Below are 12,060 nucleotides of genomic sequence, written 5' to 3'. Positions count from 1 at the left end.
CAAATTGGAAGCCGATCCGAAGTCTCAAGTCTACGGTGTGCCTTAAGTTTGCAACATGAGTTCGATTGTAAATCTTAAGTTATCTTTAAGATTTTACATAATTTAAAATGTAGGTAATTAGGCACAATCTTTCCATGTCTACAGTATTCGGTCATGTTATGAAGTTGAAATTTAAACAAGCCGGTTACAAAAGATTCATCTCTCTGTTTGCGCGAATATAACAATACTTCATCGCCCGCGCACGCAGGGTGTTACATAACATCTGCAAAACGACGCTTAATTCTTTTTATTGCCATTTATACAACAGGCAATTAAAACTATTTTTTACGTGTTTCACTCGGTTCAATTAAGTCTTATAGTACAAAGTTCAGTGCTAATTTGAAGAATACGGACATGACATTTTGCTTAAATATTAATAAAGATAATAGGTACTTAACTTTTCTCTCACGTGATGAAACTTTTTAACTGGTTGTTAGGTATTAAAGTTACCTGTACAAGACAATTAATTAAATGACTTTCCTGTTCGATTACGACATCATTTTGTTACCGTGGATAACCAAATGGTTTTATTACGTGCATATTTTCCTCAATGATTTCTTAGAAGGACCACACTAAATATTCTTATGTAAGGGATCCCCCAATGGCTGTGATGGATAAGTGCCAAGATGTCTACCAATATACCTGTCAGGATAAAGAGATCCTGACATTTACCGTCTTGGCTTAATGTTTCAAAAGCTCGCCTTAAGTGATTGATGTATTTGATCCAAAAGCAAAATGGAATGCAATGTCCAGAGAATCGATTACCAACAAGACTCATTCAGAAGTTTAGGTTAAGCCCACTAGTAGAAATATTTATATTCAAGAGTTTGAAGGACTAAGCGAAACGAAAACAAAAGAAGGAGAAAAGTGATTGACCACAGCTAGGAAGCGAACGCGTACTAGCGGTCAGCGGGTCGTCGACCGATCATTGCCCAGTGAAAGTGCTGAGTACTCGCCGGCCAGGCTTATCGTACTTGAGAGTAATCCGAGGTGTGTCTGGTGTTCGATAAAAAATGTACGATCTGGCGGATTGGCGAATATGTTTTTACACGTATTTGTTTATTGTTGCTAAGTGAAATAAATAGATAGGCTATCCTTGTTCTTCTTACATAGGAAAATATTATTCTAATAAAAATCTTTGTTACTTGACCTTCGAAAAGTAGTCCCAAAACCACTAGCTACTTACAAACCTTACCACTGCTTCTTCACTTCGCTGGCTTAAAAGCATAACACGGTTTATCTTCCTTTGGCACCATTGGTCTAAAACTCTAAAGATAAATTTATCCCTTATTCATCACTATCCCTTCGTAATGAACCGTTCAACCAAACACAACTCGGTAAATTATTTCTTGGACTTATGTGGACCACTTGATTTCTTTTCCATTATGGTTCTTAAACAAAAATGGACCCCATTTTTCACTTCACACATTTTCTAGGTCCGTCGCATCTTTTGAAGACCAGTTTGGATACTTTCGCCCAGCGCTGACCCGCGGACGCTGTGACCTGCTCATCGGTTTCGCAACAGTCGGTCACTGTGTCACAAATACCTATTTAGTCTGTCTAAAGCTAGGCCTACACTACTATTGCTATGCTAGGCAGCGAGATATTATTTAGAGCTTAGCAGAAATGCATTACGTGTACTTGCCATTCACATGCAGAACAGGTTTCATGTGAGTCACCCGCAGCCTGCCTTATGCGTTGTTTTGCCAAGCCAATCGCGATTTATACGGAAACACGGTTATAATTTTCATCTCCGCCCTCACGCCTATAGACGTATTCCGCCACGAATGTGGTACTATACAGTATAGTACAAAAGTATAATCAAAGATGTGTAAAGTATAAAATACTGACATCGTGTTTTGAAATACCTCGACTAACCTCAAGGCTAGAGACAGATATCAGTATTTACTTGAATCTCATTTGTTTTTTCGAGTGCCCTACGTAATAAATAAGGATAACAACTGTCAGTGTAGTTATGCCCGTATATCTTCAGAAAGCTGTCAAGACGCTATGAAGCGTGCTGTTTCTCTCGGGAACAGAATTATGTAACATTAACATTTCATATTGAAAGATACTGAGCAGATAAATATTTGCAATTTAACTTTCCAAGGACTTATCGAAGGACTCTTGCTAATTGACGAAACGAAGAGTTGAGAGAGTGGTATAAGACACTGTTTTCATAGATTCTCGTAACTTTATTTTACGAGTATGTTATGGCACAGAATAGATAATAATATAATGGCTCTCGTAACTTTATTGAACAATATTTATATTCGGTAAAGTTCAAAGCTTTCTAAAACCGCTAACAAGTAGGTACTATCATTTACTTATATCCCATGATGAACGGTATTTTTATCTTTGCAATCTCTTGTTGTTTCTAATCTTCATAGTTAGCGAACCTTGAAATGCTTTTCGTTTAATGAATCAATTTATTATGAATCAATATTTCGTGAGTATCAATTCGCTTACCATTTTAATTAAGAACCAATTAATCATAACTTTGCAAGTAGGAAGTAAACAAATTAGCTTACAGCGATCGTTAAAAACCAGTACCGAACCTACTCTTATTCCGATTACTCAACGAGTGATAGTGGGAAGTAGAACCAGAGTGTGCTGATTGGATAAAGATTTGTCTGCAAAAAATACAAGCCGAAGCAGGCCTGTTCATCTCCGCGAGTTTACATCGAAAACAAAACACGCACGATGGCCCACCTACAGGATACTATTCGACAAGGCCTCACATACGAGCGAACATTGACTCACGCACGCGTATTCTTGTGTATGATGGAAGAAAATAAAGAAAATGGTATACTAAATACTGTGCAGTATTTAACTGCCTAAATAATAATAAAAACACAGAATGTACTTTTTTAAGTTGCCTCAAGACACTGAGAGGTAAATAAGTAGTTAATATTATTCATGATAATTCATGCTAAATCATGTATTTCCTCCGCCATTTTCCGCAGTTTGGCACCTCACGTCACATCATTTTACCGGCGCAGTGCCGATCACTGGCGTTTGTCAACAAAATGGTGCTTGACTCTTGAGACAGGCTAAATTACACCATATTGTTATTGACATTGAGCATATATTTTTTTAAATACCTTCGCGAAGTAAAACTTCTGTACGTAGTACTTATTATTATTCTGTGGCCGAAGTAAGTTGTCATTACGAGCTTAACAAACTGCTTCTCGTAAGCTCGTTAAATAATTCAGGTACCTAGTTTAGATAACATGGATAATATGTTCTTAACTAAGACTTACTATAAACTGGGCAAAAAAGGTTGAAAATTAAAAATAAATAATAAAAATACTAAGATAATACTTCCATTACAATACCATTCGGTATTCCCCCATTTAAAAGATGTCAATCAACCAGAAAAATACATAATAATATTTGCAAATAAGTCTCCTTTTCAAATATTTGCAGGACGTACATTGACATTCAGACGAAAATTATATGCCGGTAGGTAATTTACCATCCCGAAAGCACGTGTCATAAAGCTGGTGTTTAGATATTTGTTAATTTGCGCACACTCAGCGTATGTCTTTGAAACTTTACCCTCAGTTTCAAGATATGACTTGTACCACCATCTGGGAACTAATTAATTATGCGCATTATAAATGCGGCTCATTAAAATTTATTCAAGCGCTTTGATATTTAAATGGGACTGAGATTTTCAAGTTCCATATTCCCGGCAGCATAAAATATGTCCTTAACTAACTATTTCACAACAATTTGAGGGGTTTCTACTTAACTCCTACAAAGATGATTATTTGAATAAATTATATCTCAGTCAAAAAAATGTGTTTATTCTTCTAAACTTTTTTGATATTTGAATGTTATATACGAATACGCCTACTGAATTATACCTAAAAGTTGACCTCGCCATCTACAAGGATAATCGAGCGATATTACTCTACAAAACCACTGACAAAAATTGGCTTTATGGATTAAGGACATTAAATTCTCTTTTCCTTATGAACACACAATTGCACAAGGAAGACAGAAAGCGTGATTGAAGTGTTTTTCTTTACTTGTTTCTTATTACATTACACAATGTCCCAGAGTGGGGAAGCACCGACGTCCCGATGTAATCGAAACGGGGAAGTAATTATCAGCTGATCGAAATTTGAATACGTAAGGTCACGTTTCTGCAAACGATTTCCTAGTTGCTTCATTTTATTGCTCGAGATTTGTTCGGTTTTATGTTTCTTCTAAGGCACGTCAATTATCTTTTGTCTGTCACTAGAATATTCTTTTACACTTATCAAATAGGATTGGTGGAATTAGATCCCTAATAATAAAAAGTAAAAAAACTAAAACCCAACTACGACAAAAAACGACGCTGAAAAAGTATAAAACAAGATTTTCAGAATACTGAACTGAACGAAGTTGCCAATGTAGTTGCATAGTAATTTTCATGTTTGGAAAACCGCAGTCACACGTTGTCAAAGTGCTATAGGTTTAATAACGTGTGACTACGCCTTTCCAAACATGAAAATTACTATGCAACTACATTGGCAACTTCGTTCAGTTCAGTATTCTGAAAATCTTGTTTTATACTTTTTCAGCGTCGTTTTTTGTCGTAGTTGGGTTTTAGTTTTTTTACTTTTTATTATTTGTACTATTTTGGTGTTAAAGAGTATTTGTGGCGCATAATATGTATTAACAAAAGTTAAATTGATGAACTAATAAGTAGTAAAGAAGCTATGAACGAAAAGATCTGAATTATATGCAATCAGCCCATGAATACAGGTAAAGTCACAAGCAAATGCTAGTAATATATATATATTCAAAATGTACAAGTAAAGCGCTTTCAAATGATACCAAACACGGCATATTTATCTTAACTTTATTTTTTTACTCTGTATGTTTTGTCCGCTAGAGGGCGCCACATTCGATTTTGTGAAACCCCATATAGCCTATAACCAGCGGACAATTAAGACGCTTCTAATGATATGTCATTTGTCGAATTCTGATAAGTAGTTTAGAAGTTACGAGGGAACACATGAACATACATACATACATACATACATACATACATAGCCTGTCAAACTCATAACCCTCCTTTTGCTTTGCCGTAGTCGGGTAAAAAGAGTTCTAGATTTGTCGGCAAAACGTGCTGTTTTGAACCTCTAAACTGTCACCATTGTAGTTACTTCGACAGCAATGTTTTTACAATGCAAAACAAGCGGTAAGTTTGACGAAATCACCGATTAGTCTCCATTGAGAGCCAGCATTGGCAACAGCGTACGAGCCGGTGCGTCCAATTGTGACGATGTGTAACGCGTGCGTTTGCGCAACCAGTGGCGCAACGATACGCGAGTGGTCTGCTGAAGATGAATACCGGAGGATGGCTCAATCGTGTCCTGGGGCCTTCCTTGAGAAATGACTTCGATACAATCAACTCAATGCTTTAATGTCTCACTTATAGTTACTTGTCTTTAACTATAATTATCTTGTCTTAGCTATCTCACACGATCGAGGAACATAGAAGATTGAGGCAGTGTTAGTTGGCATAATACAGCACATATGTTATTATGCCTACATATTTTCAGCAGATTCAAAAAATACGTCACTATTTGCACAAAACGTATGATTCCATTATATCCAGGCAGGTATTATGCCTATATGACCGAGTTTATAAAATTCAAGGACCTTTAAGAGTTCAATGAATCAGAGCATGTTGACTTCATACAAATATACCCTTCAGAGAGATTCGGTCAAAAAAAGCCTATTAGTTTGAAATGACAAATTATTACTGTGCATTATTGAAGACATGAAGGTCATTTAAGGTTTAATAAGTCATTGATATCGAACAACATCAGTGTCGAAGGACGAAGCGTCAAAACAAATTGCAAATGAACGCGTGATTGGACTTATCAATTCAATCAATTTAATGTTTCGCACGCACAAACGTCTTTTATGATATTGAATTCAGATTATTTCTTTACGATTAATAAGTCGTTGAACTTGATCTTACGAACTTTAATTAAAATTCTCCTTTGCTGGTTAATAAACTCTTTTTGATTAATGAATTTATTGCTTCTAATCACAAATCAACTCTATTCAATCCATATTAGATGTTTATGGCGTATTCGACGAACTAGTCTGTACTAGTTCGCCAAATACGGCCATGATCATCGCCATAAAAGGTCTCGTCTGCTGACGAGTTCTATCGCTCAAAGTTGATGTCGTTACGTAATTTGACTTTTAATAAACATAAATCAGTTGTTTAGCAAAAAATATTGACTTGTTTTTATAGTATTTAATTTTTCGAACAAAAAGTAAGGAGGGTTTTGGCCTTTTGCGTCAATGAATACGCGAAACTAATTAAGTTAAGTTTACGTCTTTATAATTTATAGACTTGCGAAGTAAATATTTTCGTGCCAAAAAATAACAAACACTTCCAGTAGATGAAATACCGTTGTTATTGTATCACAAAATGGCTTCCTCAGTAAACTATTAGCTACAGAATAGTAAATAATTCTGCTTTCTTTAGAACTATTTTACCCACCACTGAATACTGGCTTCGCAGCATGAATCACACGCCGTGGGAAAACACTTGTGTTCCAAATAACTTCATTTCAGCCAAATATTTTCTCATCTTATCTTATACCAAAACAATGCAGAAAATGTAAACTACAATCTGGTTCTTATTGCTTGTTAGAAAACTTCATGAATTCTTTCATAAAATATTTTATCGGTTCTAGACGAAAACGTTATAAAATAATAACTGCACTAAGGCCGTATAAATTGTAGCAATTTACACGATGTTTACCAACATGTGCCAACATTGTCGTAAAAGTTTTATGTCGCCGTGTCAAGCCGAGCGCGTCCGAGCAAAAGGAACTAGCGGACATTACGCTACAAAACGAGGGACATTAAGACCTTTGGGGACAGTTTACGAGATAAAGGACCAATTTCCGAGGTTGCTGATGTCACCACCACCATCTCACAACCAAGCTGGTTTCAGTTTTCTTCTTAAGCCTAGTTCAGTTAAACCTACTTTTAATACTACATGAATTAATTCCACCAGCCCCCTTCCATCATCGGGGAACCAGACGCAGGTTAGCGTACCATCCCTATATTGTTGACATTCCACCAGCTCGCACTAAGCGTTTCGATGACTCTTTTATAATGCGAACAGCTAGGGACTGGAATTCGTTGCCTGCTGCTGTCTTTCCCGAAAACTATAATCCGGGCCTTTTCAAGGCGAGAGTGAATAGGCACTTACAGGGCAGATATGTACCATCCTAGACCGCATCCCACTTAACATCAGGTGCGATTGTGGTCAAATACCTGCCTTGTTATGCATAAAAAAAAAAAAAAAAAAAAAAACCACCACCATCTCACAACCAAGCTGGTTTCAGTTTTCTTCTTAAGCCTAGTTCAGTTAAACCTACTTTTAAATACGAGGACCTGTATTTTTTACTGAATTTGTAGTGCCCGCGACTTCATCCGTGTGGAATAGTTATTTGTCTTAGCGTGATCATAAAATCTAATAACCTTCCTCGATAATTGGGCTATCTAACACTGAAAGAATTTTTAAATCGGACCATTAGCTCTTGAGATTAGGGCGTTCAGACAATCTCCTCAGCTTTAAAATATTAGTATTAGTATAGATTTCATAATTCGTCCTACAATTACAGTCAGATACATTTGAAAAAATAAATTAGCCTTCCAAATACGAAATTAGCACGGTACGATGAAATTTAGCAACTTCCTATGCGCCTGCGTCGAGGAAGTCACGACGCCTCGACGCGTGGAGGCGTGAGTGGCGAATATATCTCATATTTTGCACTAGATCATAAACTTGTTTGCATTATTACATCATGCTACTTTGTTCGCATGATGTGTAGGCTGAAAGGTATCTTTCATAACACCTTTTATCATAAAAAAAATGCTGAAAAAAGTGCTTTATGAGCACGCTACAGACGTAATACTTTCGTTATAGTATGCTCTAAGTTTGGAAATACATTTTCTGTTAGGGACACCATAGTGATTTCTTCTACTTGATTTACTTAATGTTCCATATAATCCTCAAATATTTTGTTTGATTTGATTAAGATTTTACTTATAGCATTGAATTTTAATCATCTACGAATGGAATCCAAGTCACTTACGGAACAAGTATGACAGTACAGAACAAGTATACCTACGTTATTTATTAGATAGATGATCGTACATTCGTCAATCAAGCCGTGACCGATGGAGAGGCATAACTCACTCATAAACGTGGAATACCTTTCTTACAATATTACATGTATTGAAACTTATATACACGAGTCACATTGTAAAAGTCATCAACCTAATATTGACTGTTACTTTTATTTAACAGCTCCTACAGTAACAAATCTTCAGAAGTTTAATAGAACTGTCAAGAGTTGTTATTATGTTTCCAGAACAAAGCAGTCTCATTCATAATAATTGAACATTGTGAAATTATAACGTGTTGCGAACAATGTTTTTCAAATAATCAAATTGCTATAAGTTAGTCTCTTACGTAGAGCTATTTCAAGGAATTAAGTTAGCAGTTTTTAGCACTCCATTTCGGCTTCAGCAATCATTGAACATTGAGTGCTAAAATAAGAACGTAAATGTTATTTACATTCGATAAATTGTATGTTTGTCTCGACCTTTTTACGCATTGCCCGAATCATACAAATGAAACAGTAATTTATGCATGTAATCTAATAAAAATAGAGTCAAGAATATTAGTTGTCAATTCCAAAAATACGTTTGTTGACTTCTTGTTTCTTTGAATTTTTAGTATAAAATAGCTCACTAACTTTATGTTCCTTTTATACCACTGTGACGTTATTTAGTTCAGTTTAAATAATTTCCCTAAAAGGAAGGATGTAAGAGTCAGCGGCGAACCGACAGGCTTAAGCTAGTCTAAATAATAAATTTAAAAGTAAACAATGAGTTTATAGGTGCAAAATTATCATAATTTCAGAATGTGCTTAAAATATTAACACGACGCCTTATGAAAATGATAACGTTTAAGCTATTTATTAGCAAACTTGCTATTTTGAGCATTCCTGCCTTTATGAACAGTATAATGATACTAATCTGACAGTCATTACTGATTACTTAGCTAGCGGCTGATATTATAAATTAATAAATAGTTTTGTTAGACATGTATTATGATGCATCCGCTATAGGTATCGACATTTATATGTATCTATAAAAGAATCCATGACATAAAAATGTATTTTCATTTACCAGCTAATCTGTTTTTTATACATAATGGTAATATGTATTCCCATGTAAATTAGGCATTTTTAATCTTTATATTGGAAAAATACATTCTCGATGAATGCACGATAGCATTTTCTATTATGTTAAATTGTGTTTTTATTTAAAAACCGGCTACTAAAATATGTAACTAGGTCACATTCATCTAAATATTCGCATGTATTAATGCTGTACGTTTAGTTTTCCCAATAAACCACAACAGTACTTTGAATATCATATTTTATTCATCAATTCTCGTTAACGCAAATGTAAACAGTATTTTTCAAGCTAATATTAATGTATTATTCCATCGCTATATTATGCAATCGAAATCACTTAACCTAATCGGTTTAAAATTACCAATCGAATTCACATTCCACCTGCCAATTGATACTAAAAGGTACTTTTAATTTAGTCAATTCCGCAAATATTTTATACCCAAAATGTAATATTGACAGCCAGAGAGGTAATTTTGACAGATACTGAACTTGAAAGCAAAAGGGACTGCTCCTCGAAACATCCTCGTTCTAGTTCAGCGAACCAAATCCGAGGGTCGACCTATTGTTTAGAAACCTTCCACATACACTTTAACGAATTTAAAACACCTGCATACATTAAATTACTCGTAGATACAAGAATCTTTAGTTGTTTACCTCAATTTATCGTAGGATTTGTAAAGTACCTTCCAAAAACTTTAATGATTTCTTTTTCTCATTCCAGGTGAGAGCTGCATAGAGAAGCCACTGGCAACGCTGTGGAGAAACTACCAGCAGTCGACAAAGCCTGACGTCGTCATGAAGTTGTCAGTCACCAACTCCGGCCTCAAAGGGTTCACCAAAGAACACGGTCTCACCGAGTACTGGTCGCACCGCGTCACCTACTGCGCCAGCCCACCTCACTACCCCAAGCTCTTCTGCTGGGTCTACCGCCACGAGGGAAAGAAACTCAAGCACGAACTTAGATGCCATGCCGTTCTATGCACCAAAGAATCCATATCAAAGAAAATCACAGAGGAACTACAGGTCAAACTGAAACAGGCCCTAGTCGAATTCAAAAAGGACAGAATCTCTAAACAAAACGCGAGGTTGAGTCTCGCCAACAGCATATATGACAACCCCAGCATGCCCAGAAGAAAAATTCTACTGAGCGTAGGCGCAATGAATTACCGACCTCCACTTGAACGATCTAAATCGGCACCCAAACTTGGAGCTATCGAAGAATTGTGCTCTGAGGAAGACGAGGAGGAAGCTGAGATGAACGCAACTCAGACCGTTTGCAACAACTGGACGAGCAAGGAGAGCATTGACAATTTCTTCGGTTCACAAACCCTCGACAGGCGACGACCAGAAATGAAGTCACCACGGAAAATGTCATGCCCAGAGGGCGTCATGAGCAGGACCCGGACGAGCTCAGAAGGACACGAGCCAGTATCAGATGAACTGATCAATCTTCTTGTCCAGAAGAGCGAGAATTGTACTGAAAACGAAACTAGTCATATCGAATCAGAGAACGTGGAGTCGAGGCTGCAGACGCTCGAAGCCATCTCGGAATCAAACGAGACTAAGACAGATTCCGAAGGCGAGAGCAAGAGTCTGCAGCTGCTACCTCAAAGTAACTTCCTCGTCACGGATAGCGACGACGGATCCGTTTCTTCGGGCTGCGAGACCGCGAGCACGGTCACCTCCTCCGACACTGAGCCATCCTCGCTTCCTTCCAACTTCCCCCACGAGGAAACTCTGAAAGAGCATTCGGAGAGCGAGGAAGAATGTGCACCGGTCTTTGGGCAAAACTTCGACCGTTCTACTAGAGGGAGTATCAGGAGCTACACGAGCTCCATTCACGCTATGGGCAGTGAGAGTGAGTGTCCCAGCATGACCTCTTCAGAGGAAGTAAATCATGTACCGATTGGGGAGAAAAACTTTCGTCGACGGTCGACTTATCCGCCTTTACGCGTAGAATCCATTCTGGACGGTTTTGACTCTAAATTCGAGCCTCTCTTAGACAATTTGACTGATGTCGACAGTTTGCACTCGAGCACTGAGACGGAAGTGTTCAAGAATGCTGGAGACAATGACAGCGCTTGCAGTGATGAGTCTGGGTACTCAGAATTACTCGATGGTAAAGAAAGTATCATCGGCAACACCATTATGGTTTAAAACTAGATCTGAGATCGTCAAAAGTGTAATCAGAGCAATGCACCTAGAAAAAATAATAATTATTGTAATAGATGTGTAACTATAATTTTTAGTTGTGTAAATAACAGGGTACACGATGTACTTTATCCAGTTAATGTATTATTACGTTTAGTTGTTTGTATATATTGTAATGTACGCTCACGTAAATTTAAAGCGTTTTTTAGAGATTTTATCAGAGTTTCATGTATATTTGTAGTTACTGCATTAGATCAAGATCACGGCCATTGTTTGTTGTTTTCTCGTCTGTATTTATTTAGCAGTTTGTAACACTCATCATCACACGGTCTGTAGGTACTTACACATTCCATTACTATTCAGGCCTTCCTCATGTTTCTGTAGAGAGGAATATTTTCGGTGGAAATAAAAAACTGAATTATACTGACTATTCTTTTATTCAAAGTCCTTAAGTTTAATTTCCCGTATGATTAGAGAATATTAGTTACTTTCCGAACTGGATATGCTGGATACAAATCCTGATTTATTATGTATTTTATAAATCGAAATCGATTTAAGTATTTCAGCAAGTGAATCGATTCTCACGATTAAGCTACTGCTGTACTTAACCTTCACTGGGTGTACATTG

The 12,060-nt window shown here is 36.8% G+C and overlaps 1 protein-coding gene across 1 annotated transcript in view; it reads left to right on the top strand.

Moving 5' to 3' along the window:
* The window catches only part of LOC135085504 (uncharacterized), a 66,089-nt gene extending 54,234 nt beyond the window's left edge, over positions 1–11,855 (top strand). Inside the window, exon 2 of the mRNA XM_063980301.1 lies at positions 10,003–11,855. Within this exon, the coding sequence (XP_063836371.1) occupies positions 10,003–11,438 (1,436 nt within the window). The 3' untranslated portion in view covers positions 11,439–11,855. The remainder of the gene's footprint in view (positions 1–10,002) is intronic.
* Positions 11,856–12,060: the final 205 nt, after the last annotated feature.

The sequence above is a fragment of the Ostrinia nubilalis genome, chromosome 2 (genome assembly GCF_963855985.1).
Source record: "Ostrinia nubilalis chromosome 2, ilOstNubi1.1, whole genome shotgun sequence".
Lineage (NCBI taxonomy): Eukaryota > Metazoa > Arthropoda > Insecta > Lepidoptera > Crambidae > Ostrinia > Ostrinia nubilalis.
Note: the sequence above shows the minus strand (reverse complement) of the source record. Positions and strands in the feature narration are given on the sequence as shown.